This window comes from Neomonachus schauinslandi, chromosome 10 (assembly GCF_002201575.2).
Source record: "Neomonachus schauinslandi chromosome 10, ASM220157v2, whole genome shotgun sequence".
Lineage (NCBI taxonomy): Eukaryota > Metazoa > Chordata > Mammalia > Carnivora > Phocidae > Neomonachus > Neomonachus schauinslandi.
This window is the reverse complement of record NC_058412.1, coordinates 38,244,837-38,264,038: the sequence shown is the minus strand read 5'-3', so window position 1 is coordinate 38,264,038 and position 19,202 is coordinate 38,244,837. Positions and strand designations below refer to the sequence as shown.

The 19,202-nt window shown below is 46.7% G+C and overlaps 1 protein-coding gene across 1 annotated transcript; it reads right to left on the bottom strand.

The window, feature by feature from the left end:
* Positions 1–1,506: 1,506 nt before the first annotated feature.
* Positions 1,507–6,706, bottom strand: CD8A (CD8a molecule). Its single transcript, XM_021697614.1, is given in 7 exon segments — positions 1,507–1,693; positions 4,222–4,252; positions 5,116–5,226; positions 5,439–5,549; positions 6,147–6,357; positions 6,359–6,516; positions 6,606–6,706. Coding segments are annotated over 7 exon segments (723 nt in total). The 5' UTR covers positions 6,655–6,706; the 3' UTR covers positions 1,507–1,641.
* Positions 6,707–19,202: the final 12,496 nt, after the last annotated feature.

Below are 19,202 nucleotides of genomic sequence, written 5' to 3'. Positions count from 1 at the left end.
CTGCTGTACACCTAGGATTTGGGCACTTTTCGGTATGTATCTTCTACCTCAACAAGAGTGAAGATTTTACGATTTATTACGAGAGGAGTATCAGCTCACCTGTTGCCACAAAAGAACAAAAGACAAGGTGATGCCAAAAGAGGCTAATCAGTTTAAACTGATGGGAAAATGGGGAGTCCACAGTGAAAGTGGGGACTGACCCAATAACTTTACTTTTAGGGTTTTATCCTGAAGACACAAAGATGTGTGCAGAGTTTTGGCAGTGGTATTAGAGTAGTGAAAAACTGGAAACTGGAGAATTAAATGCTGAGTGATAGTTAAATAAGAGTGGGCACAATCGAAAATGGCGTGCTATTTTGTCGTGAAAAAGGATGCCGTCAATGTTTGTTTATTAAAGCCACTTATGAAAAGCAGAGCGCAATCTCATTTTTAAAAATCGGAAGTATATACTTCACATACATGCATAGAAAATCATCAGGAAGAATGTACACCACAATACTAAGAACGGATTACGCCTGAGGTAAAGAAGTATGGGTGATTCTTACTTCCTCATCTGAGTTTTTTCTGCCAGTGAGCGCTCGTGGCTTGTTCAGCTCCGTACGAGAGGAAAGGCGCGGGTCGGGCAGCAGGTTTGGCTCTCCGCCTCCTCACCAGAGTCCGTTCTGTCGCAGCCCTACGTCTCCCGGTCGGGGGGAGGCCAGGGCCAGTGCTGGCAGCTCTGTAACAATCCCGCCTTCCCACACTGTCAGAAGTCCCTGATGTTCCAGGAGCCCGATCAGATATGGTATCGCAAGTTTGGAGGCTCAAGGGGACTTCTGTTCAACTGTACTGATGCTCAGATCATACTTGTCAAAGGGGGGGGTGTCTCTCCTCTTTCATGGGCCCCTCTGCACTGTAGGAGCTGGGAGAGCAATTTTGCCTCCACTTGGGGATTTCCCACAGATTGTCTTTAGAGATTGAGTTTTTCATTTTCCAGGATTCAGTTTATCCCTTCCACTTTGAGGACTTCCTACCCCACGTAGTTCCACATTTCATTATAAAAAAGTCTGATATTATTCAATGACATTACAGAACTCTGTGAAAGGCAGAAGTTCTCTTATTTTATAACCTCCTTGGGGCTGCGGGTGCAGTCATGGGACTATCACTGCTGCTCAAGAAATCACTTGTGCCCTTACGGATTGAGACACAGCACCCCACGCTGAGACAGACGCCTCCAGAAGCAAGACCTCAATGGTTGGAGGAAGAGCCCTGAGACTTGCTGTGACTCTCTTCAAGCTGCTCCCCATCCCTGGATGTCAACTGAAGAGGTCTGGACCGAGTCATGCTGAGCACCCCCCCCACCTCCGCCCCCAGCTCTAACCGCCAGATTCTGAGAACATGGCTCGCGGTAGCTCTGGCCTGCCCACCCTTTACCCCAATGCGTGCACACAGTGGTATTGTAACCCTTGTGGTGTACTGTAGAGGTACAGTCTTGTTTTGTGTCAACTAAGGAAAACACATAAAGAAGAAGTCACCCTTTCCACCCCACCCCCCCCAAAAAATAATAGAATGGATATATAAGGAAGGAAGGACTGTTGCTATTCTCACAGAGAGAGTGCTGTTTGGTCTTGTAGTGGCTGTCGTACAGGGCCCATCTCCATGTTAGACGTATTTCTCTGAAGGGCTGGGCTTGCCTCCTGGTCTGACCATGGGCCTGAAAGAGAGGCAGATGACCGACCATGATTGCAGCAAGAGCCCCCACAGCATGGTACTGTATCCATTCATGTCTCTCCGCCCGCCCCAGCCTCCCAGCCCCTGCAGGGTCTGTGAACTTGTTCCTGGAACACCAGCGTGGGACTGGGTGAATGACGTCAGCAACTCTGTCAAGGGCCTTACATTTGCCATCTTGCTGTCACAGCAACCTGAGGGTGGGGGGCACTGGGAAAGAGAGATTAGAAAACTTGCCCAAGGTCACATAACTAGGAGGCGATGGAGCCAGGATCTGAACCCAGTTAGTTTAGCTTCTGGGAGCCTTTGTCAGGGCACCCATGGAGGTGAGAGAAGGAGGCTGATAACCAAAGGTCATCAGTTGAGCTGATTCTCGGCCCCGGGGAGGATGTGAGCAAACCACCACCATCAGCCAAGCAGAACTACTTTATCTCACACAGACAACCAAAATTTGATGTCCCACTAAAAATGTGTATTAATTCAGGACTGGGCTAGCACCTCCTAAATGGGCTGATTCATCATGAATGTCATGTCTATGCACACCGTCCTCCAAACCTCTCTGGAAGCTGAGCTGCCCTCAGTCATCACTGAGTATGGTAACTCAGGCATGTGGATCCCTCAGATGTGTTTACTCTGTATAGCTTTGTATTCTAGGGTTTTGCTCTCTGTTCATTTCAGAATGAGAATTTTCAGAGAAGATAGATAAGGGATGATTCTCCTCCAAAATCTCCCAACTGCACCCCAAGTACTTGCAAATGCTAAAGATCTTTCTTTGTTTTTAAAGGGTCTTTATCCCCTTGTTATACCGTTTATAATACAGGCATTGGAAATTCATTACATTTCCATTGTTAAAAATGATATGTATTGGGCGCCTGGGTGGCTCAGTCGGTTAAGCGACTGCCTTCGGCTCAGGTCATGATCCTGGAGTCCCGGGATCGAGTCCCACATCGGGCTCCCTGCTCGGCGGGGAGTCTGCTTCTCCCTCTGACCCTCCCCCATCTCGTGCTCTCTCTCTCTGTCTCATTCTCTCTCTCAAATAAATAAAATCTTAAAAAAAAAATGATGTATTTTGGGACGCCTGGGGGGCTCAGTCGGTTAAGCATCTGCCTTCGGCTCAGGTCATGATCCCGGGGTCCTGGGATCGAGTCCCCGCATCAGGCTCCCTGCTCAGCTCTGCTTCTCCTTCTGCTCCTCCCCCTGCTTTTATTCCCTTTCTCACTGTCTCTCTCTGTCAAATAAATAAGTAAAATCTTTTAAAAAATGATATATATTTTAAAAAATAATAATGCTATATGAGATATTGAAATTGGATTCCTGCAGAGAAATACCAAGGAGTGTGAAATGCAAACCCTAGGTATAAAATCTGAAATATTCTCATCTACTGAAAGGAGCTGGTTATCCTTAAACGTCCCCATCCCCCAAGCAGCAAGGAACCTGAGCTTGGATAGAAGTTTCAGTTCTGATATTTGCAGTCAGTGTGGCCTTAGACAAGTCACTAAATGTCCTAATCCTCAATTTCCTCATCCGAAAAAATGGTGGTGATGGTAACTACTTGAAAGATTGTTATAAAACTTGATATTTAAAAAAGAAATATATATAAAAAGGAACTGGTACTCTGTAGGCTTTTATTAAGTGGTGTATTATTTTGATAATCTGAGAGTCATCATGTCTCTGCCGTCTTGGGTAGATTTCCTGATCTGAGCTGCTAATCTGTGAGATGGGGCGATGGTATCTATCACATGGGGTTGCTGTGTGGAGAAGAGAGATCCTGAGTGTAACCCCCATCGCGGTGCAGGGCTAGAGTAGGGCTAGTTAGATGTTAGCACAGGCTGTCTCAGCCTAAGTTCAAAGGACAGAGGAGATTGAGGCTTCTCTTCCAGGCACTGGTCTTTGTTTTGCTTGTTTTTTCCTGATCATCTCAGAATGATCATGGGATGGAATTGGATCAGGAAGTCACTTGGGCTGCCAGATAGCTAACTGCTCCTGCCTCTGGGTCCCTTTTCTTCCATTCTAGTCCTTGGTGGTAAATCAAGGCACTACAATGGCACAGGGAAATTAGGAGCCTAGGCAATTGTTTATTTGGTTCCCTGAAAAAGACTGGCTCTCAAAACACTAGTCTCTCAAAAATCTACAACAAGGAAATAGAAAAAAAAGTTGTCTTAAGAAAACAACAAAACCAGTTGGATTCATCCAGATAAACAGACCTCAGGTCTTTTGAGGAGCTAGGACCAATGGGGGGAATCCTTCAGATGGGATTTTTGGTGCTAGGCCAGAGAAAATTGAGACCTACGGAAGTCACACTGCTCTCCCCATCAGCCCAAACTGTGCTTCCATTTCCTTACCTTGCCAGCCTTGTGCCTCTCTTTGCTCAGGAACTATGCTGACTCCTTGCCCCCAGAATTCTACTGCCATGGCCTCTCTGGGAAAAGTTCCTGCCAACTGCCGCTTGGGAAGCTAGGACTTGTGCATAGGGTTGCCCAGGGTTAACAGACCCAGGGGTTATAAAAGACTCACCTGGGACATTTGCAGACCCGTCTTCGGTTCCCTGAATAAGAAAAAGAAGGAGTAAAGTGACTGCCTCCCCAACACCGATAGTCCCCAAATAGATTTCCTCCTTCCCTCTTCCTATTTCTTTAGGATTAATAACTCTTGAGAGCCAGGTTAAGAGCTGCCTTTCCAGGGTGCCTGGGTGGCTCAGTTGGTTAAGCGACTGCCTTCGGCTCAGGTCATGATCCTGGAGTCCCAGGATCGAGTCCCGCATTGGGCTCCCTGCTCGGCAGGGAGTCTGCTTCTCCCTCTGACCCTCCTCCCTCTCATGCTCTCTCTCTCTCATTCTCTCTCTCTCTCAAATAAATAAATAAAATCTTAAAAAAAAAAAAAAAAGCTGCTTTTCCAGCCCTCTTCTCATCAGTTCTAAAAGCATTGCAAATAGAGATGTGGGTTAAGATGGGTTAGTACAGTCACCCACAGTGGGACCCGAAGTAGTAGGGGGTTCACTGGGAAGTGGCCCAGGGTACATCTCAACCGGTCACGGTTTTGACCCAGTCTTCCTGGGCACTAGTCCCAGGGCCACAGGGGCACACCCTCTCCTGCTGGCGTTTGTAATAAACCAGAAACTGCACTCCCTGCAGCCTTCGCCTTTGCCAAGGGAACACAATTCTGCTGCCGCTCCTGGGATAAGGGCTCTATCTTCCTAAAAAATGTCCCAGAGAGTGGAAAGAGGAGTGGAAAGCGGTTTCTCGAGTTCTGTCTCCAGGAAATAAATGGACTGTGCCTGACCCCACAGTGCAGCTCAGGTCCCAGAAATTTCCATCCTATCTCCTGGCAAGGGCTGCCTGGAGCAAGCAGCGCACGAGGAGGAAGTGGGGCAAACCGTTTCGCCCCACTCCACGCGCCCCTAGAACTTACTGTGGTTGCAGATGACGGTGATGACCAGTGACAGGAGAAGGATGGCGCAGGTGCCGGCCAGGGGTGCCCAGATGTAGATTTCACAGGCGAAGTCCAGCCCACTTTTTTCCACTAAAGACGCCGACGTTTAGGAGCTGGCCCGGGATCCTCCAACCCACACCACCAGCTGGGGCCTGTCCCTCGGGTCGGGTCTCGGTTTCCCCACCATTTGGACAGCTTTCGGCTCTACCTCCAGGATCAGGGCTGAGCTTGGCAGGGGCTCTCCCCGCGGTCCGCACCGCCCCCGGCGGGTCCCAGTCCCGGCACCCCTGCGCCCGTCTCACCTGCGCTGCCCGCCGCAGGCCGGCAGATTCTCGGGCGCAGAGACATCGGCTGCGACGCGTTGGTGGGCGCCCGCGTGGGTAGTCGCGGCGCGGGCGTCGGGGTGGGCTTGACTGCGGGAGAAACAGGGCGTGGTTGGAGTCGGGCAGGGGACATCGACGCTAACCCTCCCCACTGCTTCGCGCGCCTTTGCCCAACGGGACGCCTCCTTCGCCCGCGCCGACCTCTGCACTCAGGGAGGGGAGATGAATTGGGGACCTCCAGGATTCGCGCTCACCCCTTCGCGGCGCGCGCCTCAGCCTGCTGGGTCCCGGGCCGGGCCAAGCGCACCAGGCGCCCCGGACCGGAACGCAAGAGCCCGCTCCCCGTCGCCCAGCCTCTCTCCAGGGCTCAACCTGCAAGCTTGTGGGCTTGGGTTGATAGCCGCATTGTAGTGACAAGCCAAGGCAGGCCCACAGAATTTAAGTAACTGCCCAGGAGCAGACACGCACCCGAACTCGAGCCTAGATCCGCCGGACCTAAGAAGCCATCTTCAGTACCCCCAGCCGCATCTTAGCCTCAGTTTCCTTGTCTGTGAAGCAGTATTAAGTAGCCCCCACCCCCAAGGGCGCTAAGAGGTTCAAAAGCGGGCCGTCCGTGTCAAAAAAAAGGGGTTCAGAGGTGAGCCCTAAACCCCACACCGAGAGGTGCCGCGCCCCGGGCGCCCGGACCTGGCAGGAAGACCGGCACGAAGGGGCTGAAGTACAGCATGGAGTTGCTCAGGACAGAGCAGAAATAGTAGCCTTCGTCCTCCTTGCGGAAGCGCTGCAGGGTGAGGCTGTAGAGGTTGTCACGCGTCCTCGTGCCCGAGATCTGTTTGGAGTCCAGCCCTTCCGCCAACTTGGTCCGGCTTTGGGAGAGGTACATGAGGAAGACGGGGGGGGGCGGCAGGTTCATTCTTCTGGTAGAGCCAGGAACAGCCCGGCGCCGCGCTGGACAGCAGCACCTCGCACTGCAGCTCCACTTTCTGAATGTCCAGCTGTGCGACCACCGTCGGCGGCGACATGCGCAACTGGCTTGGCCCGGCGGCCGCGGCGGCATCTGCGGGCGGCAGGCATCGAGGCTGAGCCCGGAGCCCCGCGCTCCTCGTCTGCCCCGCCCCCCGCCCTCCCGGACGGTCGCAAACTCACGGAGCAGCAGGGCCAGAGGCAGGAGCAGGGCGGTCACCCGAGAGGCCATGGCGCGCTGCGCGGCGCGACGCGTGCGGACTCGCGCTGGAGCAGGTGGGACGCGGAGGGGGGGAAGTTGCGCCCTTCGGCCGGCCGAGGAGCCACATTTCGTGCTCGGAGGATGTGATGTCACCCGAAGCCCCGCAGAGGAGAGTCGCCCTCTTTTTTGCGGTTGCCACCTTCCAGCCCAGGGAGGAGGCTGGGGTCCATGATCTGGGCCGTCAAAGCGGGCTTGCAGGGCAGCTGGGGACGGTTAAGAGCTGCGGGCTTAAGGATGAAGAAAAAGGCTCGCAAATGACCTTTGGAAAAGGCTCTCTTGTGGGGACGGCAGAGACAGAGGGTAAAGAGAGATTACAAGAGGCGAAGAAGGTGAGAGTAAGCAGGAAAGCAGGGTGTCCACTTCCTCTGTAGTCACTCAGAATGGCTCTAGCAAGATGGGCACTGAAGCTTGGGGAGGGAGAGGCGCTGGTGACTTGCACAGGTCCCCAGCAGGGTAGTCTGGTGTTCAGCAGGAGGGAGAATACCAGGGGGCAGCAGCTACCTGCCTTGTGTGGGACTGGAGTCCTCTGCTGACCACACCCTTGGAGATTCCTCCCCACTGCTAAACATCACCATACAGCCTCAACATTTTTTCTTGGGGCCACTGCAACAGCCTCCACATGAGTCCATCTCTTGGCCACACCTTCAGCCACCCTGCCATGATCATGATTCTCATAAAGGGGATCTGACAGTGTCACTCTTGCAGCCTCCTGTGACTTGTAGGACTGGATGGAAGCTGAAACATGGCTTGGCTCAGAGCCTCTGGGTGCTGGCTCCTCCTAGCCTCTGCCCAGTCCCCTGGCCCTGCATTCTCACTGAACTTGACGTTGTCTAAACTCTGGACTCCTTGCCTTTGCTGTTCCCTTTGCCTGAAATACCATTCTGTTTAACCCCTGGCCCCAGCTCCAGTGCTGTAGGACGTGGACCTCATTCCTCTGTATCCTTGGCTTTAGGCGCTTGGCAGGGACACGTGTGAAGCCTGGGTGAATGCCTGGGTGGAGGCAGTTTTCCCTCTCAGGCTCCGGCACATCATACCCCCTTCCTTCTTAGCCATTGCTATCCTGAAACCTTCCAGCCCCAATGAATACCTGCCTCTCCTTTCTTCAGGGTGCCCGAGCCTTCCCACTTTGAATCCTATAATGAATACACCTCACACTGTTGCTACTTGATTCTAGAGTCAAGCCACGTGGCATTATCTATTCCATGTGTCTGCCCCATCTGTGGGTTTTGCCTGATGAGGACTGTGTTGCAGACACCCCTCCCCACCATGTCATATCATAGCTTGGGCTGAGCTGTGTTTGTAGAACTTAAATGTTGGATGGGGCTTTACAAAAAATTATTACCATTTCTTTTATTTCAATGTGTGATCCCCACCCTTCTCAAATCATCCAAGGTGCTTACCCCTATGTGGAACATTTAACATATTTTATTTTATTTTATTTTAATTCCAGCATGGTTAACGTACAGTGTTGTATTAGTTTCAGGTGGACAGTAGAGTGATTCAACACTTCCATCCATCACCCAGGGCTCATCACAAGTGCCCTCCTTCATCCCCATCACCTGTTTCGCCTCCCCTCTGGTAAGCACTAGTGTATTCTTTATAGTAAAGAGTCTGTTTCTTGGTTTGTCTCTCTCTCTCTTTTTTTCCTTTGCTTACTTGTTTTGTTTCTTAAATTCCACATGAGTGAAATCATATGGTGTTTGTCTTTCTCTGACTGACTTATTTCCCTCAGCATTATACTCTCTAGCTCCATCCATGTTGTTACAAATGGTAAGATTTCATTCCTTTTTATGGCTACTAATAATACATGTATAAATATACCACATCTTCTTTATCCATTCATCTATCGGTGGACACTTGGGCTGCTTCCATAATTTGGTTATTGTTAATAATGCTGCTGTGAATATAGGGGTGCATGTATCCCTTTGAATTAGAGTTTTCGTGGTTTTTTATAAGGACTATTTATTTTAGAGAGAGAGAGAGAGCGCATGCATGAGTGGGGGGAGGGGCAGAGGGAAGAGAAAGAATCTCAAGCAGACTCCCCACTGAGTGCGGAGCCTGACACAGGGCGTGATCTCACAGCCCTGAGACCATGACCTGAACTGAAATCAAGAGTGCTACCACCATTCACAAAGATAAACTCAAAGTGGATGAAAGACCTCAATGTGAGACAGGAATCCATCAAAATCCTAGAGGAGAACATAGGCAGTAACCTCTTGGACATCGCCCACAGCAACTTCTTTCAAGATACATCTCCAAAAGCTAGTGAAACAAAAGCAAAAATGAACTTTTGGGACTTCATCAAGATTAAGCTTCTGCACAGCAAAGGAAACAGTCAACAAAACAAAGAGGCAACCCAAAGAATGGGAGAAGATACTTGCAAATGACACTATAGATAAAGGGCTGGTATCCAAAATCTATAAAGAACTTCTCAAACTCAACACCCAGAAAACAAATAATCAAGTCAAAAGTGGTCAGAAGAGATGAACAGACACTTCTCTGAAGAAGACATACAAATGGCTAACAGGCACATGAAAAAATGTTCATCATCATTAGCCATCAGGGAAATCCAAATCAAAACCACAGTGAGATACCACCTTACACCAGTTAGAATGGCCAAAATGGTCAGGGAAAGAAACAACAAATGTTGGAGAGGTTGTGGAGAAAGGGGAACCCTCTCACGCTGTTGGTGGGAAGGCAAGTTGGTACAGCCACTTTGGAAAACAGTGTGGAGGTGCCTCAAAAATTTAAAAATAGAGCTACCCTATGACCCAGCAATTGCTCTCCTGGGTATTTACCCCAAAGACACAGATGTAGTGAAAAGAAGGGCCATATGCACCCCAATGTTCATAGCAGCAATGTCCGCAATAGCCAAACTGTGGAAAGAGCCGAGATGCCCTTCAACAGATGAATGGATAAAGAAGATGTGGTCCATATATACAATGGAATATTACTCAACCATCAGAAAAGATGAATACCCCACTTTTACATCAACATGGATGGGACTAGAGGAGATTATGCTAAGTGAAATAAGTCAAGCAGAGAAAGTCAATTATCATATGGTTTCACTTATTTGTGGAACATAAGGAATAGCATGGAGGACATTAGGAGAAGGAAGGGAAAAATGCGGGGGGGCATTGGAGGGAGAGATGAACCATGAGAGACTATGGACTCTGAGAAACAAACAGGGTTCTAGAGGGGAGGGGGGAGGGGCGATTGGTTAGCCCAGTGATGGGTATTAAGGAGGGCACATACTGCACGGAGCACTGGGTGTTATATGAAAACAATGGATCGTGGATTCATCACATCAAAAACTAATGATGTATTGTATGGTGACTAACGTAACATAATAAAATTAAAAAAAAAAAAAAGAGTGGGTCACTCAACCGACTGAGTTACCCAGGCGCTCCTGTATTTTTTAAAAAATATATTATTTATTTGAGAGAAAGAGAGAGCAGGAGCAGGGGGAGGAACTGAGGGAGGAGAGAGAGAATCCCAAGCAGACTCCCCACTGAGCTTGGAGCCCAACTTAGGGCTCGATCCCAGGACCCAAGACCATGACCTGAACCGGGGAAATCAAGAGTCAGAGCTCAACTGACTGAACCACCCAGGGCCTCTGTTTTTGTAATTTTTTGGGTAAATACCCAGTAGTTTGATTATGGGATCATAGGGTAGTTCTATTTTTAACTTTCTGAGGAACCTCCATACTGTTTTCCACAGTGGCTGCACCAGTTTGCATTCCCACCAACAGCGCAAGAGGGGAACATTTAGCATTTATATATTTAGAAATGTTTTTTAAAGTGTCTTTTAAATTACAAGAGTTATGTTTTCTTGAAAAACTTCAAATAATACAAAAACGAAAAAAAATACAAAAACAAAAACAGGGAAAATTCCCTTAGTTTTCCTCACTGTCATCCATTCTCCAGAGAAAACCACTGTGACAGTTGAGTGTGTCCCTCAGCTATGGTCTGTGCATAAACAGATGTTTATACGTCATTTTATTTTATTTATTTATTTATTTATTTATTTATTTATTTATTTATTTATTGAGAGGGAGAGAGAGCATGAGGGGCTGGTAGAGAGAGAAGGAAAGAGAGAGAATCTCCAGCAGGCTCCCCGCTGAGTGTGGAGCCTGAAGTGGGGCTTCATCTCACGACCCTGAGATCATGACCTGAACCGAAATCAAGAGTTGGGCACTCAACCAACTGAGCCACCCAGGTGCCCCTATATGTCATTTTAGACACATGGGGTTGTACTACACATGCATTTTTTGCAACCTCCCTTTCTTAGCTAATAGTAGAAGAATGAAAGCTTTTCATATCAACACATGTAGATCTACCTCATTCTTCTAAACGGGTGCATTTTCTATGGGTGTTCCATAATTTAATTTTCCTGTTAATGGACATTTAAGTGGGCTGTAGTAGATACAATATATCTGTATCATTGAGGACTTGCTCAGTACATGTTACATTTTCAAATGGAAGATGAGGGATGCTGGGGAAGGAAAACCCTTTGTAATGATAGTTATAACTGTGACTCACAGCATATAGCATATAGATGTATGCATGCACGTGTGTGTCCCTGGCTGTGTAGACACAGTGCTGTCCCTTAACCCACATGACTGAGGGTGACAAGGAAACAGTCAAGTCCAGGCTGGCCATCTTGGTCTGCTGAAAGAGAGCTGCAGCTGGCTTGGATGCCTTCCTGCCTTGCAGCTAAGAAAAGTGTCAGCCATGGGGGAGGCAGTCCCTTTGTACAGAGCATGACAGAGGGTGTGTGGGGGGGGAGGGATGCCAAGACATGTGAAACCTACCAAGGAGGCTTTGTGACCCCAATGATATTTTTTACAGAATGTGGTGGATTCTCAACGCAACCACAATGACATCCGCCTCACAGCAGGTGGGAGAGCAGATGCAATTTGTGAAAATTCTGGGGATGCTTGCTTGCAGTAGGGCCAGGTGTGCAGAGGGCTGGGTGGGGCCTGCTCCTCACTGCCAGGTGAGCTCCCGTGCCGCATGCTGCGGCACTCACATGGGAGGGCATGAAGGCATGGGAACTCCTGCATTCTGTCAAGCAAGGCCCTTATTTTTAAAAACATCCAGAGAGAGATAAGGTAAGAGAGTAACCAGTTACTGTGCCAAATTTAAGCAAGTCTTTGTTTCTTTTGAGGTGTTTGTTCTTAAAACATGGAAATAAAGTAATCTTAATTTACATGAATTGAAGGCATTCGGAACACATAACCCGGCAGGGCAGTGGTATGAGATTCATCAGGGCTCTGACCCTCGGCTCCTAAGACACTGACTGCAGGTGCAACTTGGAATCAAGGGCCTGCTGCCTCCTCTTGCCAATCCTAGACTGTAGAGACAATACTGTCTCCTTGGAAGGAGTTAGCTTGTTTGGGTCTAGAAAGGCCCTTGAGTTCTAGAGTTAACAGGGCCTTGCTTTATCTCCATGACAAATACCTGTCAATTCTACCCAATTGTGCCACACCCACTTTTTCTGGAGAATGTTTCAATATATAGAAACATTGTCATATTGTATGTCTTTGAGTTGTGTTGATACATATAGATTTAGTTCATTTATTTTAAATGCTGTATAGTAGTCTTATCTTGTGAATATTCCACAGTTCAGTGGTCCTCAAACCAGAGTATTCATACCCTGTGGGAACAAGGAGTCTGGCTGTCTTTGGGGATACACGTTATTTTAAGGGGCTCATTTCCCAGAACTTCAACTCCCATTTGTTCTCTTTCCTAAGACGGATCTGCCCAGGAGCAAATGTCTGTGTCTAGTCTTCGTGCTGATTCTCTTTCCCCACCTCCCCTTTCATAATCGCTCTTCTCTTGTTTTAGAACAAAAAGGCAGACCTGCTACCCTCCTGTTCGTTAATTTGGTGTAATGCCCAGGAGGTGCAAAACTCTCTGGGGCAACAATCAAAGGGAAACACCCAGATATTTTTCATTTCATGTCCATTCCCTTGGTTGTGAATAAGCATTTCTCCTGAGGAAAGTTCCCGAGATCCCGGCAAAGAGGTTGTCTGGGAGAAATGCTGGAGCTGGACCACCTTATGGCCAACTCCTGGCCCTCATCACTTTACTCACCTCTCTCTGCAGAGCTAGAATGCAGATGCCAGACGGTTATTATGGGATGTGTGCTCATTCCTAGCGTATTCATCAGCATTGCAAAAGGAAACACACTTTCTTTTTTAACACAAGGTCTGATTTGCTAATTGGTTTGACATTGAAGACTGACTTTGCCAATGAGGTTAGTTGGCAGCATTTTTATTTGCAATTAATCAAATGAGGTAAAACCTTAGCTCCAAATTTGTTTTGATGAAAACAAAGTTTAAAGTCTATGATAAAATGAAAACATTAAATTAAAATATTGTTTTGGCAAATTTGTGTTGAAATTAAAAATATTTCTATTTCCCCCAACCCCTTCTAAGTTCATCAGTGAAGGCAGTTGCTTCTAGGTGAGGTAAGAATGGTACAGTTCATAACTACCGAATAGACATTGGTAAAGCCTATTTGAGTCCGCTTCCAGAAACTGAGAAGTGAATAATTCTAAAGATGGTAGCCAATCTACTTACAGGTCAGTGGTTCCCAAGTCTTTGCTTTCAACACAATTGAAAGAAGACCTACTAGAGCTGGCAACTGTTATGGACTGAATTGTGTGTGTCCCCCTGAAAATCATATGTTGAAGTCCTAACCCCCAATACCTCAGAAAGTAACCTTATTTGGAGATTGGGTTTTATCGGAGGTAAAGTCAAGTTAAAATGAGGTCACTAGGGTAGATCGTAATCCAGTATAACTGGTGTCCTTATAAAAAGGGGAAATTTGGACACAAACACATACCCTGGGAGAATGCCATGTGAAAATAAAGGCAGAGATCAGGGTGATGCTTCTATAAGCCAAGCAACCCAAAGATGGCTAGCAACCTGCCAGAAGCTAGGGGAGAGGGACGGCGCAGATTCTTCCTCACAGCCCTCAGAGGGAACTGACTCAGCGCCTTGTCTCAGACTTCTCAGACTGTGAGACAATACATTTCTGTTGTTGAGTCACTTAGTTTGTGGTACTTTGTTACAACAGCCCTAGCAAACTAATACAGCAACTAATAGATCATTAAGATGAACTTCTAATGGTAGCTCACTATCATGGTTTTGTTTTGCAATAAATAAATAAATGAATTTGGGGGGAAAAAGTTAAAAGATGTGGTGACTCTGCTATAACAAAACCAACTATTAATTTATAGGGACAAGATTTCTCAGTGCTTATATTGTATGAAAAAAAAGGTAGGAAAGTAATTGGTATTGTACCCTGTCTTTTTTAGCAATAAGTAATAGTTTTCTATGGGTTCATTAACTAACTGGGCCCTATCCATCTCTTTAAGAGCTGAATTTTCCCTCAAAGTTATTTTTTTTATAAAAATTCTTATTTTCAGATAATTGTAGGTTGATACTGCAGATATAAGAAATAATACAGAGATCTCATATACTCTTTAACCAGTATCCCCCCAATGGTAACATCTTGCAACTATCGTACACTATCACCAAATGCTACTTTTTATGTTTGACCCTTAATTTTCAATGTTCATAATTTATATTATCTTTAAACCATCTACACTACTCATAGCAGTAATGATGGCATAATCTAAATAAATTTTTAATACTTACAAATTCATGGTTATAGGAAATTAAAATTACAATTTATGAAGTATGAAGTAATAGAGAAGTATGATCAATAAAAGGTCTTCAAGCATAAAAACATATCACATTAGAATAAACTTCTAGGCAGGAAGATGGATAGAATTCTAAGTTAGAGAGGACAAAGGAATGATGAAGAATTTCCAAAAGTTAAAGAACTTATTCTTGCTTTTATTTATTTATTTTTAATCTTTTTCTTTTTTTTTGACAGAGAGAGACACAGAGAGAGAGAACACAAGCAGGGGGAGTGGGAGAGGGAAAAGCAGACTTCTTGCCGAGCAGGGAGCCCGATGGGGGCTCGACCCCAGGACCCTGGGATCATGACCTGAGCCCAAGGCAGACGCCTAAAGACTGAGCCACCCAGGCCCCCCCTTATTTTTGCTTTTAAAAACAGGTGATGGCTGAAATAAAATTGATATTTATTTACATTCTATTAGAAACAATTAAAAAGAGTGATGTAAAGGTTTTATCTTAAAACATCAATATTTACAACACATTGGAAACTATATATTTTACAACTATTCATGATGAAAAATGCTTGATGTCAAGTTAAAACTGAATAAAGGAGCACACCTATATTCATAGCAGCATTATTCACCATGGCTACACTGTGGAAGCAACCCAAGTGCCCCCCCAACAGGTGAAAGGATAAGCAAATGTGGTATATCCACATAATGGAATATTATTCAACTTTAAAAAAAGGAAGGAAGGAAATTTTGACCTATACTACAACATGGATGAACCCTGAGAACCTTATGTTGAGTGAAATAAGCCAGTCACAAAAAGACAAGTACCGTATGATGCCACCAACATGAGGTATATCGAGTACTCGAAGTCATAGGACGGAAAGTAGATTGGTAGTTGCCAGGAGCTGAGGGCCCGGGGGATGGAGAGTTATTATTTAATAGGTGCAGAGTTTCAGTTTTGCAAAATGAGAGTTCTGGAGATGGATGGTGGTGATGTCTGTACAACAATATGAATGTACTTAATACCACTGAACTCTACACTTAGAAGTGGTTAAGATGGTAGATGTTATGTTATATGTATTTTACCACAGTAAAAACGTTAAAAAAAAAAAAGTGAAGGAGTACATAGTCTTTCGTATTTGCGGGGGATACAAGAGCAATAAGATGTGATGAGAACTGCCACTGTTTATTCGTTCCTTTGTTAATGGATCTTTAGGCTGTTTCTAGTCTTTGCTGTTATAAACAACACTACAGTGAACATCCTGGTAAATATTTCCTACAGTCTATGTACAAGATTTTCCCTAGGGTATCACCTTGGAAGAAAAACAACTTCAAGAGGATATTGACCTTGAGAGCAGTGACTAACTTGGAATATGAGCTTCTCTTCAACCTCCATAGCTATTGGCACATTTTTCTCCAAAGTGATGGTACCAGTTTATCCTCACACCAGCTATGCCCGAGTTTCCATTTACTCACATGCTTTATATAATTCTTAGTTTTGTCAGTCTTTTCAATTCTGTCACTCTGAATGTCAATTTGTTGGTGCTTAGAGAACCTGATTTATTTCTGACCAGTTGTCCAGTACTAATTTCCACAATAAATGAGACTTTAGCTCCTCTTTTTGTTTCTGGGCTGTCCTGGGTCCTGCTGTACTCACAGTTAAGGCTCTGGCAAAAAATACTCAGTCACATCATAAACCTATAAAAAGGCTCATTTCTCCTTCCTTCTTCCCTCGCTCCCTCCCTCCCCCCTCTCTCCTTCTTCCTTTCTCTCTTTCTTTCCTTTTTTCTTTCTTTCTTTTTCTTTCTTTCTTTCTTTCTTTCTTTCTTTCTTTCTTTCTTTCTTTCTTTCTTTCTTTCTTTCTTTCTTTCTCTTTCCTTCCTTCTTTCTTTGTCTCTCTCTTCCTTCCTTCTCTCTCCCTCTCTCTCTTCTTTCTTTCCTCCCTCCCTCCTTTCTTCTTTCTTTCTCTCTTTCTCTTTCTTTCTACAATTTGTTGTCTTGATACAGTGTATCCAAAATAGAAACTTTATTTTTTTAAAGACTTTATTTATTTATTTGGGAGAGAGAACGAGAGAGAGCGCGCAAGCAGGGTGAGGGGCAGAGGGAGGAGCAGGGAGCAAAAAGTCAGTGGAAATTTTTCTTTCTACACAAGATGGTTCAGTCTTTCTTTGGGCGCTGGCGGAGGATCCATGAAGTCACCTCAACTCAACCATAAAGCTTTCACTCCCACGTCCTATACACTGTGACCGTGCCGGCGGGAAGCCCCCCGGGCAACTTTCTGAGGGCACCTTAGCGGTTCTCTTCAGGCCCCTGGGCGGTGAGCCGTGGAAGCGGGAGGGCGCCGCATTGGAAACCTCGCGAGAGAGGAGGGCGATCGATTGTTTCCCCCGCTCCCCACCAACGCCGCAGCGCAGGCGGCAAAGGCTCCGACCGCTCCTGCGGCCCCTGACCCATTTAGAAGCGTTTTCTCCTCGGCGAGCGGGAGGAGGGAGTTGTGAGCGCGGAGAGGGGAAGGCGGAAAAGGCGAGCTTGGGAAGGGGAGCAAAGACCGGGAAACCCCAGGGCTTTGCCCTCGCTCCCTCCGCCTCCAGCCCTCCAGCTTCTCCCCGCTCCGTCTGTTGTGGGGGCGGAATGGAGGGGGTTAGAGGGCTTCTCAGGATGGTCTGCACCTTCTCAGTCCAGCAGGGATGAGAGAAATGAGCTGCCTCTCCATACCTCAGACACCGAGGTGAACTGTCCATCAGGAATGTTCCTACATGTGCCCAGAGGCGGAGCCCTGAAATAGGACCCCCCTCTGCCCCATGGCCAGCTTCTCCCTTGGACTGGGGACAATGTTTCCATGGCTCCCCAGGTAGTTGTGCGGTGCAGAGGAGCTACATGGAGCTGGGGTACGGGTGGGGTGTGCAGTTGGTGTCCTGTTTCAGGGGATCTCTTCAAGTTCTGCAGGTCCGCATGCTGAGAGACGCGCCAGCAGTGGGGACAGGCAAGGAAACACGTGACGCCAGATGGGGGTGCCAGGATGTGGTGGGTGCAGCGAGGACAGGAGCCCAGCCAAAGTCACCATCCTTGGGGGGGCGGGGAGCAGAGAGAGGCTGGGGGAGGGCGACCAGGGCGATGGGCACAGCTGTGCCTTAACCCAGTCTTAAAGGAGGCCAAGTGCAGAGCTGGGGAGCCAGGCTGAAGGCACACATTGTTGCAAAGGCAAGGTGGCTAGAAGCGGCGCAGTGTGTTTGGGGAACCCGCACCAGCCAGGTCCTTTGAGGCAGAGTTGATGATGGAGAGGAGGTGGGGTCATTGTAAGGACTGCAAATCTTCTTCTCTTCTCAGTTGCTCATTCTGCATCATTTTCTGGGCTAACCTTGGCAGAAGTCTAAAATACCCACCCTGGTTGAATCAGAGCCTGAAGCCCTCCCACCATTTCCCACAGAATTCATTTTTCTGTGCACGGCAAGGACCTTAACAGGGCAGCCAGCACATTTCCCACTCTTACCCTGGAAACAGTGGCCCCTAAAGAAAGTCAAGGCCCCGTTTTCTTACAGCATACACAAAAATAAACTAAAAATGGATGAAAGACCTAAATGTGAGACAGGAATCCATCAAAATCCTTGAGGAGAACACAGGCAGCAACCTCTGTGACCTTGGCAGCAAGGTCTAGCTAGACACATCTCCAAAGGCAAGGGAAACAAAAGCGAAAATGAACTATTGGGACTTCATCAAGATCAAATGCTTTTGCACAACAAAGGAAACAGTCGACAAAACCAACAGACAACCGACAGAATGGGAGAAAATATTTGCAAATGTCTTATCAGTTAAAAGTTTAATACCCAAGATCTATAAAGAACTTATAAAACTCCACACCCAAAAACCAAACAATCCAGTCAAGAAATGGGCAGAAGACATGAGCAGACATTTCTCCAAAGAAGACATACAAATGGACAACAGACAATTGAAAAAATGCTAAACATCACTTACCATCAGGGAAATACAAATCAAAACCACGATGAGAGACCATCTCACACCGATCAGAATGGTTAAAATTAACAAGTCAGGAAACAACAGATGTTGGTGAGGATACGGAGAAAGGGGAACCTTCTTACACTGTTGGTGGGAATGCAAGCTGGTGCAGCCACTCTGGAAAACAGTATGGAGGTTCCTCAAAAAGTTGAAAATAGAGCTGCCCTACGACCCAGCAATTGCACTACTAGGTATTTACCCAAAGGATAAAAATGTAGTGATCTGAAGGGGGCACTTGCACCCCAATGTTTATAACAGCAATGTCCACAATAGCCAAACTATGGAAAGAGCCCAGATGTCCATGGACAGATGAATGGATAAAGAAGATGTGGTATATATATACAATGGAATACTACTCAGCCATCAAAAAATGAAACCTTGCCATTTACAATGACATGGATAGAACCAAAGGGTATTATGCTAAGCGAAATAAGGCAATCAGAGAAAGACAAGTATCATATGATCTCACTCATATGTGGAATTTAAGAAACAAAACAGAGGATCATAGGGGAAGGGAGGGAAAATAAAATAAGACAAAATCAGAGAGGGAGACCAACCATAAGAGACTCTTAACTGTAGGAAACAAACAGGGTTGCTGGAGGGGAGGTGGGTGGGGGATGGGAGAACTGGGTGATGGACATTAAGGAGGGCACTTGATATAATGAGCACTGGGTGTTCAATGCTACTGATGAATCACTGAACTCTACCTCTGAAACTAATAATACACTACATGTTAATTAATTGAATTAAAAAAAAAAAAAGGTCAGGTCCTGGCCTTATGCCCTTGCTCCGGAAGGGCACAGAGCTCAGCGCAACACAGAGGCAGAAACTGAGGTGCC